The sequence below is a fragment of the Cupressus sempervirens genome, chromosome 2 (assembly GCF_028749045.1).
Source record: "Cupressus sempervirens isolate cs-2001-9-10 chromosome 2, ASM2874904v1, whole genome shotgun sequence".
NCBI classification, from domain to species: domain Eukaryota; kingdom Viridiplantae; phylum Streptophyta; class Pinopsida; order Cupressales; family Cupressaceae; genus Cupressus; species Cupressus sempervirens.
Window position 1 is genome coordinate 724,631,558 of NC_143119.1, and position 26,692 is coordinate 724,658,249.

The 26,692-nt window shown below is 37.2% G+C and overlaps 1 protein-coding gene across 3 annotated transcripts in view; it reads left to right on the forward strand.

Moving 5' to 3' along the window:
• Positions 1-26,692, forward strand: part of ALF4 (aberrant root formation protein) — a 157,026-nt gene that overhangs the window by 67,357 nt on the left and 62,977 nt on the right. For all 3 annotated transcript variants that reach the window (XM_089815167.1, XM_089815169.1, XM_089815168.1), the window contains 2 exons: positions 2,180-2,257; positions 2,368-2,550. In XM_089815167.1, the coding sequence (XP_089671293.1) occupies positions 2,180-2,257; positions 2,368-2,550 (261 nt within the window). The remainder of the gene's footprint in view (positions 1-2,179; positions 2,258-2,367; positions 2,551-26,692) is intronic.

Genomic DNA, 26,692 nt, shown 5'->3' on the forward strand with positions numbered 1-26,692 from the left:
CACCTCGCATGAACAATCAAGAACCACATCACAAGTCCAGGACCACGGATCTATAATCCACAAACTCTCTACGATCATGCCTCAACAAGATCAAACTTCCATCTTCGCATCCATCAATCCATCTGCAAGCCCTCTGCAATTGCAAGTTAGAACCACGATCTGCCACCTCACAAGAAAGAGATCTAGGACTCCAGAAAGAAAATCCACCACCAGATCAAGTTCGACTCAGATCTACTTCTCCAACCCAAGTCCTGTTGCAAACTGCCTCAACTTCGGTGATCCGTCTACACACTCAGGAACAACCTTCGTTTTGATAAACTTCGCCCAACCAAGGTCCTAGTACAAACTGCCTCACACTTTGGCGATCTGCTTGTACACTCAGGAACAACCGAGCTCTGATACCATCCGACGCAGTGCACAACAGGAGAATCCCCAAAGGAGATGTCCTAGCCCCCAGCAAATAACCACATAGCGAAAACACAATAACAATGCAAGATCTGATATCAAATCACAACTCTTTATTCATAAAAATAACTGTTACATGCATTGTGTCGGGCTGTAAGGCCTTCCCAGTTACGGCCAAATACAATAGCAATTACAATAACAATTTTGCAAGATCCCTCAAGATCCAACCCAAACACTAGCCAGTCTAGATCCACACTCTAGTAGAAACCTCCAAGGAAGATCTAACTTTGTGCTCGCAAGCCCACCAAACAATCTCCTTGTCTTCCAAGCCGTAGCTACTAGCTCTTCTCAAACTCTATCCAAGATCCAAGTGTAAACTGTCTCACATTCGGTGTTCTGTCCACACATTCACAACTCCACCATAATCTTGTTGTAAACTGCCTCACATTTGGCACTTTGTCCACAGGCTCAGGAAAACTTGCTCTTTAGCTTCCTCCTCTCCAAGCTTCTACAAAGAAGAGATCACTCTTCAAGCTTTCATACCTTGAAGCTTTCACAACTTGAAGCTTGATTAGAAATGCTCATATGCTTTGCTTAAATAGGCACTTACCACCCAAGATGTTACCAACACGACCAATGTGGGATAAAAGGTAAATGCAACTACCCTTCAACAAATATTTAATTCTCACCCAAATACAACTAAACACCACCACGTGACCCAACAAATATTAAATACACGATTTAATAAAATATCCACATCCTTCTAGAATTCCACCTACACACCTCGATAAATGGAGTGACAACCATTTTTATTTATTTATTTATTTACTCCACCTATGTACGTTGAAAATAGAAATTCCTCTTTTCTTTTCTCCTTTTTCCCCTTTTTAATTTTTTTTTCGCTCTAATTTTCGTCACTTTCTCTCTCCTCCAATTTTTTATTTTATTTTAATAATTTTCCCATGCAAGATGCTCTTGCATCATCTTTGGTATCATGTCTAGGTCATTTCACAAGGAAGTTGCAATTTAGCTGCCTTTGCATTTCTTGAATCTGCTGCAACAGTTGTTGATGTTCCATTTCTGTGGTGACTCTGAAATTACAGTGTTGTTTATAGATATCTGTCAGATCTGTTGATAATTCCTCACTGGTTCGAGGACACTTCTCTAGACATTTCAGTGAGCTGGATGAGAATAGTGACAGGCTTGTTAACCATTTAGTGGATACCCTCATTCTTAATCTTGCATTCACTGGCATTATCTTTGGAGTAGCTGCTCTCTGCTAATCACTGTATTTAGAGATGAGTGTATCATCTAGATGCTGTTTAATTACCAAAATTGGTACCTGTTGACTTGGATAGAAAATTCTGGTAATTTATAATTACCAAAATGTATCTTGCAATTTGGTGGTTTATAGGAATAGGGGTACAGATGGAACTAATGTCATTTGCAGATGGTTCTGAGTCTACATAGTTGAATTGTCCTTTTTGCTTGCAGAATCCATTGAGTACTTGGTAAACTTGGCCAAGATTTCCAAAACTTCAAGTTGATTTGAATCATCTTAACTTAATTGAGATAACTGACAACAATTTTATTCAAAACTCATCCTACCCTCGGGCATTTGGACAACCACTATGAGCATATTACAAATTTCTGGTTTCCTTTTTGGTATTCGAGACTAAATAATTCTAGTATGAAAACTATTGTCAATGGCTTGGACACAAATTGTAAAGTTGGAAATAATGTAGACATTACACTCTCATGTTTTTGATTGTAGATATTAGCAGAACTTCCAGCTCATGAGAAGTTTGACGTGCTAAAAGCTCTCATTATAAACTCCAACTATCCATCAATGGTATTTTGTCTTTTCATGAACTTGATAATTGATTATTCTTATTGATTTGGAAAGGGCATATTTTTCTTTTAGACCTATCGTTAACTGATATTATTTTCATTCACATGCAGACTGCGCTTTTGTTAGGCAGTGTTAGGAATGAAATAGCAAATGCTATTAAAATGAAGTCTTCAAAAGATGAGCATTCCCATTTTGAATCACCATTTGTTACTGGAGATGTCCTGGAGCTTGTGGAATTAATTTTGAAGCCTCAAAAAGGTGGACCACCTGACCTTCCTGGTGAGACCGATGCGGTAAATACTCTACCTTAAGGTCTCCTTTATTGAGGGATTTTATTTGCATCTGATGTGACTTAATTCATGTTGCAGAGAATTCAAATATTCATTTTATTTGGAATATTGCCAAGGTATTGTGAACTGCTGATTATAATAATTCAATAAAGTTCGTAATTTTAACACAGTAAGAAAGATATCATCTCTACAAGTAGCATCCATTGTAAGAATCCCTTTTGTGAGAACATGTCAGAGACTTATTGATACTGCCAACATATAAATAGACAAAAGGAGCCAAACACTATTGCTGGTGATTATTTGTGCTAGGATCGATCCCATGCATCATGAAAAGTGCCAAGGTGGTGGTATTGTTTTTTTCTTAGGCCCTTACCCTTGGTTTGTCTCATCCCATTGATGGGTCACACTATTCATTGCGTTGTTCAATTTCAACTAGAATACAAGTGAAAATGTATTCCTAGATTTGTATCATCATATACGATGGTTGCTTAGGTCAAATGCTGAAGTTGAACAGCTATTGTTCTACTTCACTGGCTTACAATTATCAACATGATGGCATGATCATTAAAGGTCCAAAACAATACTCGCACCAGTAATTAAAGAATATTGTAGTCTGAATCTGTCACACTTTAAACCAAGCCCATGTAGAGATTTGAATAATTTAAGAAAGCATATTAACAATAAGCTTGGTTATTCACAACATTATTAGATGCAGCAAGATATTTTGGGATTTCAAAAAGCAAATATATGATCCGGTAATATCACCATTTTAAAGTTTTTACGAATATCTATGTTTTTGGGTAATGCTCTGAATTTGAACGAATGATAAGTGAAACAGAAAACTGCAATATCAAACAATTAGTGGTGGAGTATCAAATAAACCCTCATTGACTGATACAAGCCATTTTGGCAATTAGACAATCAATTATAAGCTTGATATTGTAAGTTGTACTCGCAGATAAGCAGTATAAAGTTTAAACCCTGATTCAAATGTTTACAATAGCAATAGAAATCCATTTGAAACTGGTTTTTTATTGATGGCAGCAGCACAGACTATTAAAATAACTGATATGAAGTACTGCGAATCCAGGTTCAGTTATCAAATGGTGTATTTCACTCATAAAATGACTCAGAATTCGGATGATGCAACTAATCCAAATCTGTAGCATGATTTAGATGGTTCCCAACTTCTTAAAATGTATAGTGGTGGCTGGAATTGTTGCAGAGATGTATGGCAGCAGAAATGACAGCAAATTGGAGGTGCGGAGGAGAAGCAACTCCCGGCTGCAGTCCACTCCCAAACATATGACAGCGACAAATGCTGCTATATGGCTTCTACAAATCACCAAAGATATTGTGGTAACTCCTTACATGCCGAGGCGTATAAAGGTATACGAAAATGATACTGTTCAATGGTGCTTCAAATAAAACCCCCCAAATGATGTGAAACCATCTCCAAGGCTGCTACACTAATAATGAATGATGAAACAGCAACATTAAAACTGATAATTGCAATAATGAGTCCACTTGATGATAACAAAATAATGCCTGCAAAACCTATCATCTAATTCTGAAATCTTGAATGAAATCACTTTAAATTCAGCTCCAGTGCAAACCCATGTAGAGATGCCCTAGTTCAAACGTGAGGGTTTTTGTCTCCAAAACTGTAATGGAAGTCCAAGAGGATTTTTGTCCTCTTAAGACTTCTGAAAACAGCCAAGGTTTGTCATCCTTGGTTGCCAACTTGAACATGAAACTCTAAATGGAAAAGCCAAATGAAATGTTGATAATGAGATAAAGCTAGGCGTCTCCTTCATATACCTATCGAAATCAGGCCCTTGGATATAAATATTTCCAAGCATTTTAAAATATTAATTTTTTCTTAAGTATTAAAAAGTACTTGAGCAATAATGCTAGTGTTAAAATACCTTTATTTAATAATAGTAATATTATTTAATTGTCCCCATAATTAGAAATCACCAGGCCCAACTTAAAATAATATTATTAATAATTTGTCTCTAACTATTGGGACACGACATATCCTCAATAAATTTAATTCTTGTAGATGTGAGCTAGGACTCTTGTGAATGACACAATATTTTTCATCCTCCAAAATGGATATTGTTTCTCTCTAATTATAACTCATTAGATGGAGAGAGTTGTTCCATCACTTGATGTTTGAACTTACCTATATATTGTTAGTCATAAGAATTAAAATAAAACAATTTACAGAACTGATTACTTTTAGATGTTTGTGGCATCACTTCCTAAGTCATTAGAAATAAGATGCTAACAACTTCTGGTGAGTCTTTTCACATACTTGCACATAATTTGTGCTGATCTATTGTCTTAAGATAGTTCTAGCGGTAAGTGACGATCTATAGGTTCTGCAATATGAATGGGTGATATGTATTTCTAGTTTATAATAGTAAATGATATTTTTGCTTCTACTTCGTCTGATGTTTAATGTATATGTTGATAGGCATGATATGTTATTTTCTATGTTAACTTGAGTTTCGAGGGCTTTTTTTCTGGAGTAGGAGACAACATGATATATAGATAGATAGATAGAGAGAGAGAGAGAGAGAGAGAGAGAGAGAGAGAGAGAGAGAGAGAGAGAGAGAGAGAGAGAGAGAGATTGATTTTAATTTCAAATATATTTATGAATTGCATAACATTGTAACATCATAGCAACATAATAACATTTATAAATCTGAAGTCAATGATCATTCATTGAATCATCATAGAACATAGCATCAAATGAATCAAATGCGAGTTCAAATTTCAATTTCACACATTCATTGAAATTGAAGCAATGAAAATTATCATATCATATGTCAAGATGCGCAAAGGCTACAAGTTTCAACAATGTTGGTAAACAGTTTGTCCCTCACCTTGAACTAGCTTTACCTTGACTCCTTATGCCCAAGGTTGTGAGAAACAAGCTATCTACAATAGATTGGATTAGTGCACTCCTATGTCACTAATCTCTGAATTAAAGGGTACAACTCCCCTATATGTAATATATACTTTGAATGATGTTTTTATGTGATCAAAAGGGTAACCAGGGGTATGCTCTTAACCTGAGAGCAGAAGAGGCTAACTAGATTGCTCATAGACATAAGCAACCTAGGTGAGGTTTTAGGTCTAACACTAACTCTACTCCTAAATGATGCATCTAAGACTATGGAATGCAAGGAGATGTAATGGAAGAAGAACATCCATGGCCCTAAGTGGCTCTCTGACTAGTCAAGGTTACCTACTGGAAAATTCCCAACACACTTCAATCCTAACTTCACATCACAAATGGAAGATGTTATGCAGCTCTAGAAAAGAGCAGAAATACCTATGAAAAATAACATTTTGACTACCCATACTATTAAGACTGCACTAACACTTTGATTAGCCCAAATACTAATAGCTTCACAAGTACTTGTCCTACAATTCTAGAAAGACTAACCTACATGCATGTTAGCTCGACAAACAAGAGACAATGATAGAAAAATAGTAACAAGACATCATCAAATCCCTCCCTGCAACCCTTCGAGTCTCACTCAATAGTCTCTGCTATGGGGGAAGAATAGCATGGTAAATTGCTGATCCTTTCTATTAACTTAGAAAATTACATATATAGGCTCCCTCTTGGGGTTCTTGGTCAGTTATAGATTCATCAGTTACATTAACAGAGCACTTGAATTGCTTAGAAATTCAACAGTCATCAGTTACAATTCAATACATTAGAGAAAGAAAAGTAGAAATGACTAGAAACCCTCAAAATGGTCATATTCCTCTCTGATTTGTAACAGTCACCTTGGCGCCAAAACTTGTATTTCATATCTCAACGGCCACTGCAGGTTTGAATTCTCGTCGTCAATCTCGAATCGAAGATCACGATTAAAACCTAGCAACCCTTTCATCTTAATCCTTATCACTTCTTCTCAACTGTCATTCATACAATACCTTTACCCAATGTGATTCACTAACTATTATTTCATTTCGTAGCTTTGCAGCCTAACATCTTCGCTCATGTCTTAACAGTGCGACGGTGTGAAAACTTATTTTTTTAATTGTCAAATGCTTTTCGCCTTTTCGCAGCTTGGAATGTCTTGAATGCTTTTTAGCTTGCGACCTTGAGATTCCTCTTATTCGCCACTTCGCAACTGCTCACTGCCTCCTTTTATTGACCACATCAAAGTAGCGATGACTACATACTAACCATGTTCGCACCTTCGCAACGTTAAAACTAACTATTATTTCAAACCCGCGAAGTAGCGAAATCTCTCGAATCTAGTTGCATTGCTTCTTCGCAACTGTTAATCACTTAACATCTTTATCTCTTGCGATGTTATGATCACTGTTTTGATTGACTGTTTCTTCACTTCGCAGCTTCGCAACTTGAAGTCCCTTAACTACATTACCATCTACGATGATGCGATCTTCAGCTTTTGCTGCTTTGTAGCCTTAACTCATGATTAACTTACACTGCCGGTGACAGTGCGACTGTTCAAACTTTACTGCTTTGTCTCTTTATCGCCACTTCGCAATTTGAAATCTTAACTCATCAACCAACCCTACGAATCTGCGAACACAAGCTTTTCGTTGTTTCGCTCATTTAACCATAGGTTATTCTTAACTCTTTGCGAAGATGTGAACACATGCTTTTCACTCTGTCGCGATACTAACCTCATGTCATCTTTAACTACTTGTGAGGATGCGATCACTGGCTTTCGTTGCTTGCCGTGTTAACTCTGGGTTACCTTTAATCACCAACGAACATGCGATAAGCGTTGATCTGCTTAGATATGACGGCTGGGAAGATGCATCTCTAAGGGCTATTATAATTCCATCTTAAAACACCATCCGTCGATGTGGTCTTTATCTTACAATCTGGATTTAATCTCTGAGCCATTTGACTTGTCAACTTTGCGATGTAGACGTGTAGATTAAATATAAGCCATCGATTGGATTTCAAAGAGAGTCATACCACCTTTGACTAGGTTCTTTCACCATTTCTGAGGATTTATTTGCTTCTCTTGCATTCGATTCAACTTCTCTGGTTTCCATGATGTTCTTGTCATCTACATCTTGGTCCTGAGCTTTGATCCAAATGCTTTTAGTCGCCATCTGCTTTGAATGTAGTGTGATCTCTCTTTTGAATGCATCTTGTCTTCACCATGAACACTTGATCAAAGTATTAGGGCTTCAGAACAACTTCCCTCTCATCTAGGAAATGCATAGACTTAGCCTCCCTTTCCTAATCACCTAATATGAACAAATGCATTAGATTGCTTTTGAATGCCCACCTAGGCGCACACAAAGGGATAGATGAGAAGAGAAGTTCCTTCAGGGCAATCTAGACACAGACATGACATCATATTGACTCAACCCTAATCCTAGAAGTTTGAAAAATATAAGGGACTGAAATCATGGCAACAAACAAAATGAAAAGCTAAAACTTAAATTAACATTCCATATATCAAGATTTAATTATCATTGCATCAATGTATCATATAATGTCAGAGGAATTTTTAGAAGTCCCAAAGCCAAATGAAAACAAAGATAGTATGTTTTTGCCTCTAATCTTGATCCATATCAATATCACTACCACTGTTAGCCCAAGCCTCAAAGGTTTTGCAATCCCTACGGAGTGTTGTCCACATCAACCTAGGTGGTGTGTTTGGGATTGATATCCCATTATAAAGCTAGAGTCTATTGATACTCTGGTGTTTGATGATTCGTAAGTTGTAGAGGACTATGCACAACCACTAACTTCTCTGCTCATTTAGAGGTAAGCCTATTCTTGTTTACAGAGTGGATAAAGCCATATGTAGACCAATTCTCTGCAATAGAGGAACTAGCAACTTGTGAGAGGAGACAAATGGCAAGTGTCCTTAACTCTAGTGCATCTGATACATGCCATTGTGTTAATGTTTGGTAGCTTTAGTTGGATAAACTCATGAGACTAAATTGAAGTTATATATATTATATATGTGATATATATGTGTATGTAGTTAAATAATAAATTATTATATTAAATTAAATATTAATGAAACATGTCCCTTCCCATGAAGGGACATGTCTATCCATATCTCATGCACAATATAAAGGTAGATTGCTGCAGTCAGAACACACAAATACCAAGAAGGCAATGCTATTACATTTGCAGCGATCCTCGTAAAATCGACATGGTATCAGAGCCAAACTGCGAATGTAATAAAACAATCAAAGACATGATAGAGAGATTTTGTTCTTGTAATTATCGTACAGAGTCAAACAATCAGAGCAAAGCCTCAAGGAATAATCAGACAAAGAAAGTGACAACGAAAGAATACTACGAAGTTTCTCACAATTATTTCTATCAATGACAACACAATTAATTTATTATGGATGATGAGTCAATGTTACTAGTTCAAACCCCCAACACTCTCATATCAGATGATGTCCATGCTTGTTGTTTTTCCTTTCTTTGATTTGAAGATATCTTTCACCTTCATTTGATGGCCATGAGGATGCTGCAGAGCTTACAAAATTTGGTGTTACACCTGCCAATCCCTTTGCTTGACAGTTTCTAGAATCTTTTAAACAATTTCAGTTTGTGCATATCTGCAACCACTGCAAATGATGAGGCATTATGTCAGATAGTCTACATGCCCTATTTATGCTTCCACATTCTACATACCAATTCAACAATGTTTCTAACACAACCTTCAAAATCTCATACGACTCAAGCATTGGGGGGTTTTGGAGGATTATCTCTTATTCTCTGTCCAACTCATTAGAAATCACTAGAGGAGCAATGGACAAGTTCTAGTGGAAATTGGGTCAGGACCTGTTGAATTGCATCCTTCAATTCAGACATGATGTTAGCATTCACCCACATTGGATTGAAGTTCGGCTACAGATTGATAATGTAACATGTGATTTGCTTCCACTGTTGGACTTTGACGATTCATCTCTACGACAATTTTAGGAAAATATTTGTTTTATAGTTGGCACTGAGCATGGATCCCAAATTGGTTCTTTGAATGTACCGACAGACATGTTTAAGAACAACTGGGGCTACGAGCAATCGATTGTGAATGAGACTGATGACAAATAGAGTGGACTCTATATGGTTCCACCACCAGAAAAGTTGTTATATAGTACGTAGCTTCCAAAGTATATTATTCCACATAAGGATAAGGAAGTACATGGGGCTCACAAACAACCTTGACGAGTGATGAACATCTCACACGCCACATTTCAGCATACTGTCCAAAGAGCAGGATAATTATTTGGTAATCACCAATTCAATAGAACTATAAAGGGTAGTATATTGGCCACAAATGATATTGACCATCCACGTAAGAAAGAGAATCAAATGTATATTGTGCTCATACATTGGTGGTCGTCAGGCATGACGGTGGTCGTTTATTCCACATAAGGATAAAGAAGTACATGGGGCTTTCAAACAACCTTGACAAACGACGAACATATCACGACCCACATTTCAGCATACTATACAAAGAGGAGGATAATTATTTGGTAATCACCAATTCAATAGAACTATAAAAGAAAGTATATTGGCTACAATCAATAGCAACCATCCACGTGAGAAAGCGAATCAAATGTATATTGTGCTCAGTAGTTGTAATGCATGAAATAGATTGTTGAATATTGACATGGGAGTGTTAACAGAATTTTGTTGTCCCCTCATACATAGAACGAGTTTTAAGGTGGATATATATATAATTTTCTATTCATTAACATAATTTGATATTATATTCTAACAACATAGATATTTTTAATAAAAATGAAATTATTATCAAATATTATGGGAGGAAAGATTGATCCAAAACTTTATAGTGTCAATATGGGAGATAATAAATCTCCATATGACTAACACGACTATGTTTACTATAATCTCTATAAAGTTGGATTGATGATCTCCATTTGACCAATGTGTCTGGGATTAAAGATTCTCTAAAATGTCAGAATAAGGTGAGAGATTTAACATGTGTGTGCAATATATAAATGAGATAAAGTAGTTCAGAATTATAACTTCAGAGGGAGTATTGATATTAGTATCAAGAGGACAAATCAAGAAGTATAAAGGATTGCATCATAGATATTGATGCCTAGATAAGTATTTATCATCCTAAGTATTTAACTTATCTACTCAGTGTAGTTTCTCTCTCTCTCTCTCTCTCTCTCTCTCTCTCTCTCTTATTTGTATTTCATACGTACTATAAGAATTAGTTGCCTTGATCGTTTCTAAGAATGTTATTGCAGGGAAAGGGAGATTGATATCAGATTCAAAGGGAGTTTGATACTTCTTCAAAGACAATTTTGGATGAGGAGTTTAGGAGATTGATATTTAGAGGGAGACTGACATTTCATTAGAGGCAACCTTGAAACAGAGGGAGTAGATAGAGGATAGGATTCAATCATCCTTCGGTGATCTCAGTCATATTGATTCAAAGGGAGTAAACCATGTTGAGATTGATTCTCCAGTGATCAATAAATTGTAGCAGTCAAGAGGATTGCAATTCATGAATATACCTCATGACTATGTGATTTTAATGGGCCTACCATCTTGTCTACATCATGAGGAAGTGATGACTTCCAAATGATCATCACTTGTATTTGCAGAAGTTATTGAAAGGTGCTGATCTTACAATAACTTAATTTTCTATTATGATGGATATCTTATAGTGTCTATGTCAAAGTAACAAGAATCGGAATCGGATCGAAATCGGCAAGGCCGAATCAAATCGTGAATCGGCCATGAATCGGAATCGAATCGGCCATGAATCGGAAAATTAAAAAAACCCTTGAAATTTAGTGAGTAACTTATTTCATAAACCTTTTATCGCTGATTCGATTCACCGATTCACAAAAAATCGTTTGGCTTGAATCGAATCGCCGAATCGCGTGAATCGCATGAATCGCCGTGATTCTTGGAACTATGGTCTATGTAGACCATGATAGATTATACTTTGCATGGTGAATGTGCGTATGCACATACCTTATAAACATTTTTTTTGAGTACATGGTGAATGTTATGCAAATCGACGTTCTAGAGTTCATTACACAAAGTACTTGGTGAATATCATGCGACTTGGGGTTCAGGAGGCCATTACTTACATTACTTGGTGAGTGTCTTGCATCTTAACATTTTGGAGGCCATTACTCAAAGAGTATTTGGTGAATATCATATGTTGATATTCTAGAGGCCAATACTCATGTGATATCAAAATGATTAATATCAAATGTTGATGTTCTACAGACCATTACCTTATTGAGTATATGGTGAATATCATGTGTTGATATTTTGTAGGCCATTACTCAGAGTATTTGGTGAATATCATATGTTGATATTTTGGACACCAATACTCATGATATCAAGTGTGATATCAAAATGGTGGATATCTTCTTATCAAAGATATCCTTAAAATTTTGTCATTCCGTATATTACCAATTGTGTAATTTATGTGTTTATCCTACCTAGCTAAAAGGGAGTGTTAATGTTTGGTAGCTTCAGTTGGATAAACTCATGAGACTAAACTGAAGTTATATATATTATATATGTGATATATATGTGTGTGTGTAGTTAAATAATAAATTAGTATATTAATTAAATATTAATGAATAGACATGTCCCATGAAGGGACGTGTCTATCCATATCTCGGCTACAATGGGGCTTTTTTATTCCATTATTGCTCTATCCATCTTCTACTCTGGATTGCTAAAGTTTGGACTGTTAAGGTTTGTGAAGGCAACTCATTGCTCATGAAGTGTACTAGATTTTTTGGCTGAATACATCTTTGAAGGGCCTTCATAAACCCACATCTCACATTGGTATTCACACTAGGAGTGCACCTTTCAAGCCTAGGCTCATACAATTTTGGATTTAGTGCAAACGCTTCCATAAAGTGGAGTGTTTACAATGTCGACCTTTGAATGAAATTGGTTTAATTTACTTCTCATATAAGTCCAATTTATTATCCTTGGCTAAAGTTATCTCCATCTTTTGAATCATGCTATCAATAGTCTCATATATCTTTCCAAGGTTAGGAGAGTCCATATTAGCATATCTGGTGACATCTAAAACAAAAGAGATGATGGAACAAACATATCTACAATAAGGAAAAGAATAAAATCAGATTTTTTGAAGTAAATGAAAATCAAAGTTTTTAAATTAAAATCTGAACATTGAAAGAAATTTCTTATTTTTAATTTAATATGAGAATGAGCAATTTCTTACTTCAAAGTGGATGACCAAGAGTCATCAAGGATCCTCTGTTTGATGACTTTTCATTCAGGAGTATTTGCAGTAGGCTATCTATACCACTTTGAATGTGCTACCATCATCTGTAGAGAATCACGAACCTCAACCATCCTCTTGAACAAAATGTATTAATTGGCCTATCTTGTCTATAGAGGTTTGAGAGATTCCTTTTTCTGAAAATGTCCTTCAATGCATTGTTTGATGCATAAAGACATGGAGTTCAAAAGACCATTAAACCAACCAATTTGCACACAAGTGTTGATTCGGTGATCACCTAAACAACATTTGAGAGCCCAACCTCCTCTATGACCTCTCAAAATGTGTAATGTTCCAAAGTAAGAAGAGATTGGTACTGTGCGGAAATGGCTACTTGATGTTTGTACGGTGGGGAGAAGAATGCTTGGCTGTGTAGAATAGCTTGGTAGAGGTCGTATGGTTTGTGTATGATGGTGTCTGTACGGTGGGAGTGAAGGGGACAATAGCCATATGGTATACAATGCAGAGGGATGCCCCACGAAATGGACAGGAAGGCCATGCAGTAGGTCCTTGTGTGGTCATACAGTTAGCACAGAGGCCGTACAGTAAGGTCTTGGAAGATTGTATGGATGGTTGTAGTAGGCCGTACGATATGGCCTTAGAGGGCCATACAGATTGATGCAGAAGGCTGTACGGTGGCTATGGAGAGGTGTACGGAGATGGTTTTTGAAGCCAGAGGTAGATGAAACAAAAGCATAGACAATGTTAGTTTGAAGTAACTCGAACACATGATATATATATATCAAAAATTATGTAGCTTGCAAAGAATAATGAAGCTCTGACTTCTCAGATCCGAGCGAGGAAAAACAATGACGGAATAAGGTGAGGGTTGAATCCTACCGAAACCGCAAGAGCCAAATAGGGAAGATCTTTCACTTTCAAAATGGCGAAAAATTCAAAATTCCAACATGTATTCACAGTACAAAGAATTAATCCAAATCACATACCAACAACTACTTACAAGCCGTGCTTAAATACTCATTGGGGAAAACCTTTTTGAGGGTGTAAAAAGATAGCCGACGGCTACACCTACCTACGAAAACAAAAATAAAAATGGGTCCGAGATATACTAAATCAATCGGCCCATTAACAAAGGTTTGATTAATTATTTATTTTATGATGGGAACATTACAATCCTCCTATCCCAAATTTTGCTTGTCCTCAAGCAAATACAATGTAGGATGTTGTAGAATGTGCTCGTGTTGTCCAATGGCAAGTGTCTCTAGCATACCAAATATTTCTTCATCGTGCGGTTCCGTAGGGTCTTCTTATGTACTTCAATGATCTTGGCCGGTTCCATTATGAGCTTCCCTTCTTTGAGCGACAAAGGGTCTGCAGCTTCTGTGATATTTTGTCCCACAACTTTTTTAAGGTAGGAGACATGAAAAACGTTATGAATGCGGTTCCCCTCTGGAAGTTCCAGCTCATAGGCAACTTCACCGATACGGCGAACTACACGATAAGGGCTATAAAATTGTGGCTTCAGTTTTTCTTTTCCCTTTATCTTCAATGAGTACTGCCTGTATGGCTGGAGTTTGAGATAGACCAAGTCTCCCACTTCAAAACTTCTCTCTATTCGGTGTTTGTCGGTGTACATCTTTTGTTGATTTTGCGCCCTTTGTAAGTTTTCCTTCAAGCATCTCAGGATGTCCTGCGCCTTCTAAAGCTAGTCCCTCGCCCTGGGTGCGTGACTGTCACCTAGTACTATGTTGATAAATGAAAGGGGTTCATACACATATAGTGCTTTGAAGGGTGTCATCTTGATAGACATGTGGTTAGTGGTATTGTAACAGTATTCCCCTAGGTGCATCCATTTGACCCACGCCCGTTGTTGTGCCGAAATGTCATGTCCCTTTCTAGAGTGGACATCAGAGACAATAGAGTTGGCCTATTATTAGAGTCTCATAGGGTGGCAGTGGTGTTTAGGGACTCAGTCAAGGTACACAATGTTCGGATCTGGAGTTTCACACAGTAGGAGAGCAGTTGAGAGCAGTTCCTTAATTGTAGGAGTTTCCTACATTTTAGGAGGAGATGGGTTACATTCTTGAGTCTCTATGAGATCATTCTATGGTTTCAGTTCCGGGAGATTCTTAGACGTTCCTATTTTTTAGGAGTATCCCTAATTTTGAGGGATGAGATTGTCAGTTATTTCAGATTATCCGACATCAGTTACAGGAGGTGACGAGTTTAGTTTCACCTTGTAGAGGTGTTTTGGCTATCAGTTCGCTATTTGGGAAATATTTTAATCTATTTTAATATTCTCCTAAGTTAGCATTTTAATAATTTAAATAAGGCTAAGTTATAGCCATTTTGGAGTAATAAGGGGTTTTCTGGCCTCATCTGGGTGAATATCCCTTGGTGTAATAGCTCATTGGAAAGGTCTTGAACTTTTCTAAATATTTCTCTTTTGACTCAGAGCAATTCGGTGAACGAATTTCTTTCTATTGGGACAAAGGTCATTTTCTGGATACTTGACCACTTTAAAAATGAGAAATATATTATTTTATAACCCAATGCCACACGGAGACACTTTTAGGGTTCAAGCTAAGTTTGGTGGGTTATAAGGAGAAGACAAAGTTTTAAGGCATAATTGATATATTACATCTTGGATTTGTGTTTTGGGCTATGATTGAGCTTTCAACATTTGGGACGCCAAACCCACTTCTTTGCCTGTTTGGGATGTAGCCCCCAAAACAGTGGTCTGGATTCTTGTAGTCAGAAGCATCATGGAGATTGTGCATTGTTTCTTCTGGGGAACGCAGTATTGAGTTAGAGTTTCAGCTGGGGTTTGAGTATTTTACCCACATGTGGGCACTTTGCAGTTGTACGGCCATGCCTGGCAGCCATCTACTTTTCCACGAACAACATTTGAGAGTTGGATTCTGGCCGTAGCTTCCTTCTGGGCGCATATTTCACCTTCACGCCTTCAGGTTGGCTTTATTCTTGGTTGTAATCATCTGGATATTATTGTATATCTTCATCTAGTTACATATTAGGCGTATAGTCAAAAAAATCTGCTTGAAGCAACTTTGCTTTAAATGTATTTGGAATACATTCTCAGAACTGGTGCATGTTATTGTACTTCTGTTATTACTTATTGAAAAATCATAAAAAATATAAAACAATCGAACCCTTCTACAGCTTTTGTCTAGCTCTACAAGAAAATTTTAATAAACAGGGAAAACAAATTTAAATAATAAAATTACAACAGATCAGCGGAAGAGATCCATCAGGGATCTTTTAGTGGTATCAGAGCCTAGAACTTGCCAGCCTGTTGGAAAAGAAATCAATTCAGTTACAAGCCAATACCATGGCTAGAAATAAAAATGGGTGCTCTAAGGTTTCAACCTCGTTAACAAGCACAAGTAAGATGCCTCTTGCCAAGACATTCAATGTTGCAGTTATGAGCAGCTACCATCAGTATTGTTCTCTTCCTATGGAGATATGCAACCTCCTTTCCTTTACAAAATTTATGAGTGTACCTGAAGCAGATGATAACTGGGTATCTACAAGCTCCTTTCAGCAACAAAAAGAGAGAGAAATATTAAATGATAATAAAGAAGCCATTGGTCACAAATTGGAAGAGATTACAATTAGGGGACAAACCATTAGAGATGTTGGAAATGTGACTCCAAGGTGTGAGGTCTATTCTGAAATTTGCAACAGAAGTTCAAATCATGAGCTAACATTTATTTCAAATGGAGGTAATGATGTTGATGATGGTATTCAAATTAAGAATGGGATGACAAGTTTAGTATGCAGGCAGTTTGATTTTGAATCTCATAGAAGCCAAGTTGAAGACTTCTTTGAGCCACTTCTATCTAAGCATGTGAAGAATCAAGATGGGGTGTTGTTTGATGATTGGAATGGAAGCATGGAGGAGGCTCCCACAACTCTGATTTGGGGCTGTGATAGCTTACACCCTCCTTGTAATATGGTAACTCTTTCACTTGGGAATAGTCATGAAGGCCCGTATGCAACTGGTGGCCATGAGGCTTTCTATGATAATATAATTAGAACACATCATAATAATTTTGAAGTTCATAACAGCAGTAACACAACTTCATTACCTCAAGATGTGGCATCTTTTGGTCAAGAAGAGAAGAATGATTTATATTCTATATTTGAGGGTACACATGGTGCAAGCATGGGACGTAATGATGGGAATGGTACAAGTCATCATAAGCCTGATTTTGTGTACTTTTGGGTAGATGATATAAAACATTGTCAAAGGTTGAATAAATATTGGTTAGATAGAGCTATGCAAGCAAAGATACTTGCTGCCCAAGCAAGACAACGTCTCTAAAGAGTCAAAGAATGCCATAATCAGATAGATGATGTATCCATTAGATCTTTATTTCTTCCAACTGAAGAAGAGGCCAGCGTTGATTTGGATGGAACAACAAGTAATATAGAGGGTCAGGATTATTTTGGTGAGTTTGCACAAGAGAGTAATCTGGACATAGGTATTTCAATGGCATTGGTGATGAGACTTCATGTCATGATGAGTCTGATTTCTTCGACCATATCCTAGAAATCAGAGTAGTGTGTACTCATAGTGACACTAAATCCCAAGATCGTGATTCGGTTGTATGTGTAGACACATGGGGAGCTGATGAGAGTGAGCATAGTGTGGTGACAACAGTTTCATCATTGACAGAGGAGGTGGTCTCAGAGGTACAAAGTTGCAGTACTATAAATGAGGATACATGTATTAGTGAATGCATACTGGATACTCCTTATAGCGATGTACATGACTCTGACATAGTATTCTACCATAGCGCAGATTCAGAGGTAGTACACATGCCTGAGAACTATCATTTTCAGACTCCTCATTGCTTGATTAGACAACTCAGGGTTGATGACAGGAGGGTAGACATAGTGGTTGAGCAATTTGATGTCACTCGACAGATGTTATCTACACTCAGTTGGAGTGCTCTTATGAGTGATGAGCAGGATAATGGAGGATTTTCCATGGGAGATTTCCATGCTCTTCATAAGGCTATGGGGATATTGAAGCAGGACTTATACTATCCGTATTGTGATAAGGCACTCCCATCTTTAGAGGATACAATTATTGACTGTAGGCACCTGCCTCGGCAGTTTGGGAGGATTGGTTGGTGGGACCAACAAATGATCCAACATTATGTCAAGCAGTTTCTGACATGGGCTATCACATCTATATCACAAAGACTTCATCCAAGATCATGGTTACAGGATGATGTGGTATTAGCAGACATGATGCTTTGGACTATTATTACTTTCGTGGTGGTATCACAGTGGTTGTAGTAACCCGACGGGTAGAGTATGTTCGGATTTGTTTTGTTGGCAAACTGTACACTCTCCTACATACTGTAATATGTCTCCTCTAAGACCTTTCCATGAAAACCTCTCCCTGAGTTGTCTGTAAGTTTTGAGGAAACCAGGGTGTCTAGCCTAGGGTGAGTTGTGTACCTCCTTCAAGATTTTCTGCTTCAGTTTGGATTCAGGCACTAAGTATATCCGATTCTTATAGTAAATGATGTCATCCACCACTTTGTACCAATCATCCTAGGTGTTTCCATCCATTAGCTCATAGGCAAATGTGTTTTTGGAATATTCCACCAATAAATGTGTTTTCTAGTCAACTGAAATTAGAGTCCGTAAGTAGATGGCGGGTTTCCTGAACAAGGCATCTGCAACCACTTTGTTCTTTCCTTTCACATATTCAATGTCAAAATCAAAAGTCTGAATCTTGCTTACCCATTTTTGTTGCCTCTCGTTCAAGTCCTGTTGCTCTAGAAAATATCTCAAGCTATTATGATCAGTACAAACGACAAACTTGGTATCCACCAGATACTATTGGAACTTGGTTAGTGCATGAACGATGACCAACATCTCTTTGTCATAAATGAAATACAGACGCTCTACTTGTGTAAGATTTTGACTCTCGTAAGCTATGGGGTGTCGATCTTGCATCAGTACTGTGCCAATCCCTTCTCTGAATGTGTCACACTCCAGAATGAATGGGTGAGTGAAGTTAGGTAAGGCGAGTACTGGACAAGTGCTCGTTACTTCTTTCAACTTATTAAAAGTGCATTGTGCCTTTTCATTCCACTGGAGGGAACCCTTTTTTGTTAGATTTGTTAATGGTGCGTTGACCTGAGAGAATCTTTTTACAAACCTTCGATAATAACTGCAGTCCAAAAAACCTTCACAACTTAGAGAGCAATTTTGGGGGCGACCAATCAAGGATAGCCTGAATCTTCTCCTGATGAACCTGTACTCAATATTTATTGACAACATGTCCCAGGTACAATATTTCTATCATACCGAATTCACACTTGGATTGCTTGGCGAACAAAGACCGAGCCTTCATGATTCCTAGGACTTCATTCAGATGCTTCAGGTGCTCTTCCCATTTCTTTCTGTAAATAAGGATATCATCGAAGAATACTAGTAAGTACTTACGCAATTATTTGTTGAAGATGTGATTAATGCATGCCTGGAATGTAGCAAGTGCATTCGTTAATCCGAACGGCATGACCAGGAACTCATAATGTCCATAGTGACAAAGAAAAACCGTCTTCTCCACGTCTTCTTCCCTCATGTGGATCTGATGGTATCTGGAGTGGAGATCTATTTTTGAAAAATAAACCGCACCATGTAATTCATCGATCCTAAGAATAGGATATCTACTTTTTATCGTCTTTTTGTTTAACGCACGATAGTCCACACACATGCGCATTGTCCCGTCTTTCTTTTTAACCAGTTCTACCGATGATGCAAAAGGGCTAGAACTGGGACGGATCCATCCTCTCTCAAGTAGTTCCTAAATCGTCTTTTCACACTCATCTTTGAATTTCTTGGGATGGTGGTAGGGTGTGGTTATGAATGGCTTGGTGCCTGCTTCCAACTCGATAGTATGTTCAAACTCACGATGGGGAGATATGCTAGGAGGAATGTTTATAAAAACTTTATCATGAGCACTCAAGATATTCTGAAGATCGTCATCTTGGTGAGGTGTTCGTTGTCCATTTACGTGTTCTACCAAAACAAAATAGTGTGCAGCCCAAGCAATGTCATCATGCCGAAAGGTTGCCTCCCTCCGATGTGTTGAAACTTCCTTCAGTCTCTCATTGGCCATTCAACGGAGAACAACTTTCTTCCTGTCAACAACAAAAGTGAAGTCCATTTATTTGAAGCTCTAAGTGTATTCATCAAGTATCTCCATCTACTGTATGCCCAGAATAACCTCCATATCATCTAGGTCCACTATAAAGAAATCTTCTATCACAGTGTGGTTAGCCATGGTGATAGTTAGTTGCGGAACAAGGTGTGTACGGAAGGGTCCCTCCAGGGACCTTGACCTAGAATCCTACGTGCGTCTGAGTAGGTAGACCTCTTCGTTTTGCCAAATATGAGTTTATGAAGTTTAGAGTGGCTCCGCTATCAAGTATCACCATGACCCTTTGTCCTTGAAGGGTTTCCCGTATACGAAACACTGTACACCTTGGGCTCCTGACTAAGGCGATAGTTCCTCTGCACCATACCAATGCTGCAATTCTCTCCGTATGGTTCAGACTAACCATTTTGGTGTCCTCATGGGGACGGTCGTCTTCGAAGGGTAGATCTTGTTCATCCTAATCATCAAATACGACTTCAATGTAGTGAATTTTTCCTTTCCCGAGGCATCTGTGCCCAAGTTCCCATGGTCCCTTGCTGTTGAAACATAGTTTCTTTCTTTGGAGTTCTTGTTTGGTAGTTTCGTCTAACGATGACTTCTTTCGCAGAGGTTTATTATCTTTGTCCTTGGGAAATACTGGCGGTTTGGAATGCGAGTAACCTTGAGAGGATGACATCGATGATGATGCCATACTCCGAGCCTTCTTAATGACCTCCGATAGGGTGGCAAGATTGAACCCTTTTACCCAACCCTTCAGTGGTTCTATCGGTATGGCCATGAAGAGCATCATCTGTCTTCTTTCGGAAATGCCCGTGACCAAAATAGAGTTTCCGAAATTCCCTAGTGTACTGGTCGACCGATCCAATTTGCCTTAGTTGTGCCAATTCTATGAAATTAAGTTCCGCATCGTTACCATCAAATCGATCTATCAATCTTTCAATGAATTTCACATAGGTATTTATTTGTTCATGCCCCGGTGTGATGGTGTCGTGATGCCACCACTCATGTGCCACTCCCTCCATGTGTAATGCTGCAAATTTGATTGCTTCTTCTTTTAGCATTGGATTAAGTTGGAAGTATCAGCCTTCATTACCTACGCTTGAGTAGATATGGATTTGAATCCATCAAATGGTGACAAATTTACTTTACTCAACTTCCTTCTGAGATCATCATTAAAATATCCTTGGTTTCTGCCTCCCGAATATCTCATTCTTAGTTCTGCGTAATCTTTGTAGGATATATCTTCCTCAAAATTCGCATTCTTCCAGTCTTCTCTCAACTTTTCTTGAACTTCCTCAAAGGTTGTCTACTTCCCTCTGTGTGGTTCCTCCGTTCGTGGGGGGAAGACGACATGGAAGGTTGAGTGTGCTGGATGAGGGTTTGCCTTACCCAACACTGAGTCTGCACGGTGACCATTTTGTTCATTGGATATCTTATTGTCTACCAATTTCTTGAGAGTTTCTTCCATGAGTCGCTGAGTATCATTGATTTGCGCCTGATTCCTTGCAAGTTCTCTTAGCAGCGCCAAGAGTTCGGAAGCTGTGGGTTCTTGTTCCACCATTCTATCAACCGAATGGGATCTTCTCCTCTTCTAGCTATTAACTCTCATTAATTGTCCATAGGCTGGCAGGATGGTTAGCTTTGATACCACTGTAATGTTCCAAAGTACGGAGAGACTGACATTGTGCGGAAATGGCTACTTGAGGTCCGTATGATGGGGAGAAGAATGCTTGGCCATGTAGAATAGCTTGGTAGAGGCTGTACAGTTTGTGTATGATGGTGTCCATACAGTATACAATGCAGAGGGATGCCTCACGGAAATGACAGGAAGGCAGAATGGTAGGTCCTTGTGTGGTCATACAGTTAGCACAGAGGCCATATGGTAAGGTCTTGGAAGACCGTACGAATGGGTGTAGTAGGCCGTACAATATGGCCTTGGAGGGTCATACAAATTGATGTAGAAGGCCGTACGGTGGCTATGGAGAGGTGTATAGAGATGGTTTTTGAAGCCAGAGGTAGACGAAACCAAAGCACGAACAATGTTAGTTTGAAGTAACTCGAACACAGGATATATGTGTGTATATATATATATATATATATATATATATATATATATTAGAAATTATGTAGCTTGCAAACAATAATGAAGCTTTGACTTGCTAGATCCGAACTAGGAAAAACAGTGACGGAATAGGGCGGGGGTTGAATCTCACCAAAACCTCAAGAGCCAAATAGGGAAGATCTTTCACTTTTGAAATGGTGAACAATATAGAACTCCAACAGGAATTCAGAGTATAGAGAATAATCCAAATCGTATACCAACAACTACCTACAAGCGGTGCTTAAATAGCCGTTGGGGAAAACCTTTCCGAGGGTGTATAAAGATAGCCAACGGCTACACCTACCTATGGAAACAAAAATAAAAATGGGTTTGAGATATACTAAATCAATCGACCCATTAACAAAGTTTGATTAATTAATTATTTTTTGACGGGAACATTACAAAATGCTAAATTGAAAATCTACATCCTTGAATTTCCATGAATAATCAATGTTAAGAAAATAAGAATGTGAGAATGATTTTGATGAGTGGCTGATGACTAATATTGGTCCAGCCATCCATTACAATGGAACAACCTGTTTTCATCCAAGTACACTTTATATCTTCGATCACCAAACACATCCTTGATTATGCTTTGTGTTGGAGGGTAGTGCATAGTTTATGATCCAAGCAATTCAAAAGATGGATCAATATTAGCCAAATTTTTTATCATTTATTTTAAGTAAGGAGAATGAGCCACGTGAAATGGGATGATATGGGCACAAAATAAATCAACAATGGATGTCTCTATCAATTCCCTTGCTTGCACATTGAAAAAAATTGTAACTGATCCTGGCTACCCACTATCACTGTCCTTCCTCTTTCCTTTTTCATTTTTCTTAAGCTTCCATACTATGATTGGCACCACTAGATTACATAGGGTGATGAATAGATGGCTGTGAGGGCTGAGGCATTGCGAAAGGAAGACCTTTAGAGCCTCCATCTATAATCTTTAACACACTAACTTTGTACCCTCTTGGAATTTTTATAATATTGTATTCCTTTCGCGTTAATACCCAAGAAATGAAACCACATCCTTGTGTAGCTCCCTCTAATTTCACCTTTACATACATAACAAATAGACACCTACTTCCACCCAAAATTTTCTTTTTTACATCTATTGAGTGAACAAGGCAAAGTAGAGGTTTTTGGGGGTGAAAGGGGCTTTGTGCAAACTTTAAGACAGTTGAAGGGATTCCAAATCTGTTAGGTTCTTATTTTTCTTAGCCCCCAACACTTCCACTACCACCCCCAATTGCAACTTCTTCGCCTTGCTATTCTTCATCACTACCATCACTACTGTTGCTGCTTATGTCTAATGCGTGTAATGCAAGCTCAAAATACTGAAATATAAGAGAAAAAAGTAAAAATTAAATTTATTTTTCTTGAGACTATGAAAAAAATGAAAAACAAAATCAAATATGAAAGCATGGAATTACCTTCAATTCTCCATTTCCTCTGAATGCTCTTCAAAGGTCTGTTGTTCTGTAATGTCCCCGTTTTGGCGGTAATTTGATTTAATTAATTTAATTAATTAAGTTGTTCAAAATAATGAATATTTTATGAGGATGACTGATTAATTATTTTAATTAAATAAATAAGTGGTATTAAGTTAATTATTTATAAAGTAATCAAATAAATAAATATTAAAAAGGTAACTTTATATTTAATTAATTTAATAAAGTGACTTGAAAAATATCTTATAAAGTCACTTAATAAATAAAATAAAAATAATGTGCTAGAAGTTTCTGGAGAAAGTGGAGAAAAAGAATAAATAGGCATCCTGGGCTTCATTCTCATCATCCAATTTTTATCATTTCTCTTGACATCGATTGTGAATACAATCACATGGTCTATTGTGAAGCCAAGGGTTTCAGATAGTGTATTGGTCTTTGGGAATGATAGCTCCCAGTAGATCGCATAACTGAGGAAGTGAAAGATCTTCTGAAGGGTTGCACTTTGGAAGTGGTATTAAGCTATTTCATGTTGAGCTTAATTTGTATACTCAGATTACCTGAGGGTTTGAGTTTTTAAAAGCAGATCCGAAAAAAGTAGTCCGAAAAAGCAGATTTGGAAAAGCAGTCCGAAAAAGTAGAGCCGAAAAAGCAGTCCGAAAAAACAGTTTGAAAAAGCAAAGCGAAAAAGCAAATCCGAAAAAAGCAAGTGAAAAAGCAAATCAGAAAAAACAAAGCAGAAAGACAGCATTGGAGAAAATTATTACAGCCATCTACAATCAGGTTCCTTTGGATATTACATGCATTGTTCTTATCATTTAGATGCATATTCTAGGTAAGGCTGTAGGTGAAAGTTGTAACAGATTTAAGCATTATTCTTACGGTTGTAAGCCAAGAGTTTTGGCCATTTCATACTAGCATTGTAGTTAACATTTTATGCGCAATAAAGGAGACATAATTTTCTGGTCTGATATAGTGTAATTGAATATGTATTTATCATTCATGATCAGCTTATTAGTTTGCATGCCAATTGTTTGACAAAATGTCAATTGGCTGTAGGTTCTCTTTTTTGGCATAAATAATGTTATAATTCTGCATACCAAGTGTTTGTATTAATGCCACTTGGCTATAAGTGCATTAACGCCATCATAGGTTGCATCCCAAGTGTTTGTCAAAATTACTAGTTTTTGTAGCTACATATTGCAAGTAGTTTTAGTCACATATATGGATTGAATATTGTCAAAATAAGTTGCACATTCATGTTAGGTCATTGTTTAGTCAATTTAGAGTCTTCTTGCGAGCATTCTTATTGATGCTAAGTGAAGGAAAGAGCCATAAAAGCAAACTGAAATTTTATATCAGTCATATGACCCTTGTATGCAAAGTGTTTTCTTGAACCTTTATGAGCATTTTGGGATCAGATTTGAGCAGGGTCACTACATGTTCCCTCTTTTTTTTCTCTTCTTCAAACCCTCATTTCTCACTCTCTTGAAAAAGAGAATGAAATGATTCAATTTGAGCGTACTAATAATAATTTTACTCATGTTCAGCGTTGCCTTGAGTCATAGTGCCCATGTTAAAGAATTTTCAATTTATTTTTAAATGTCATGAAATAAAGCTACATTTATTGGAAACCACCGTCTATCCTTGAGACGGATTGGGAAGGCTTGGCTGTCCCCAACCATCAATGGGACAGTTAATGGTTTCCACAATGGTTTTTGATCATTTTCAAGTTCAGTTTCTAAAAAATTTGGTCCATCAAGGATGACTTAGAAACATTTTTCGGTTGTTCCCCAATCCTCAAAACCGTTCACTTTTATGAAATGGGTGCATTTAGTGGGGAAAAGCGTTTGTGGGAAGCACTGGTTATTTGTGTAAGTGTAATTTAGCTTTCAAAACTTTATTGTAAAAACATTGTCCATTCATATGTACTATATTGAGAAGAAAACTAGATTATAATATATATATATAGTTTAGACAGATATGTTTCAGATCAAGTATATTATTGTTGTTAACGATTCACATCGGGTTCTATCATTTCGACTACATTGGATTACTTTAAGAATTATCCATCATCTCCAATCAAGGATCGGGTCTTACTTGTATTGCCTTCGATAAGGATTAAGATCATCATGGAACATATCTTCGGGCATGATTAAACCATTGTATGTTTATAGTTTAACAAAACATTAGTTTATGACTACGTAGAGTCATGCCCCTACGGGGTCACAAATTATATATATAATTGTTCTCATCAGTGGACAAGGCAATAAAGACATAACATACTTGCAGTCCCAGGATTAATAAAGAAAGATTGCAAATTACAAAATACATTCCTGTCAGCATTCAGCATTCGAGTCGCAACATATCAAAAACATATTTGAAGGTATCTACCTGTCACATTCAAGATACCCAAGTAAGTAAAAGTCTGATATAAATCTATTATTATTTCTATCAGGGATCCTATAAAATTAACATGGTATCAGAGCCATACTGATAAAAAAATTTATTCAGAACTTATATAAAATTTATATTTTATTCAAACTTTACCATTTTTTAAAAAATTCTTCAAAAATGGTTTACCACGTAATGTTAGAGGATAGATTGGAGGGGGCTTCAAACTTTTCTTCATGGAAGATTCGTGTCATGATAATCCTAAGAGAAATGGAATTAGAAGAATATATAGAAACAAATAAAACTATTCCAGAAAATGATCTAGACAAAACAACGTGGAAAAGGCACAACAATAAAGCCATGAAAATAATTATAGGCTCTGTTAAAGATCATATTCTCCCTTCTATTTCTAGCCTTTCTACAACATTTGAAATGTTCTCCACTATCAAGAACACATTAGAAATTAATAATACTAGCAAGTTGTTGACATTAAAATAGGATTTATTATACATACAAATGAACTGTGGGGAAACTATTACTTCCTATTTTCTAAGAATCTCTGAACTAAAAGATCAGCTTGCCACAATTGGAAGTCAAGTTGATGATAAAGAACTTACCATGATTGCCCTAAGGGGACTTCCTCTATCTTGGGAAACTTTTATTCAAGGACTAAACTCTTGACCTGAGCTTCCAAAATTTGAATTACTCAAAAATGAATGCACTC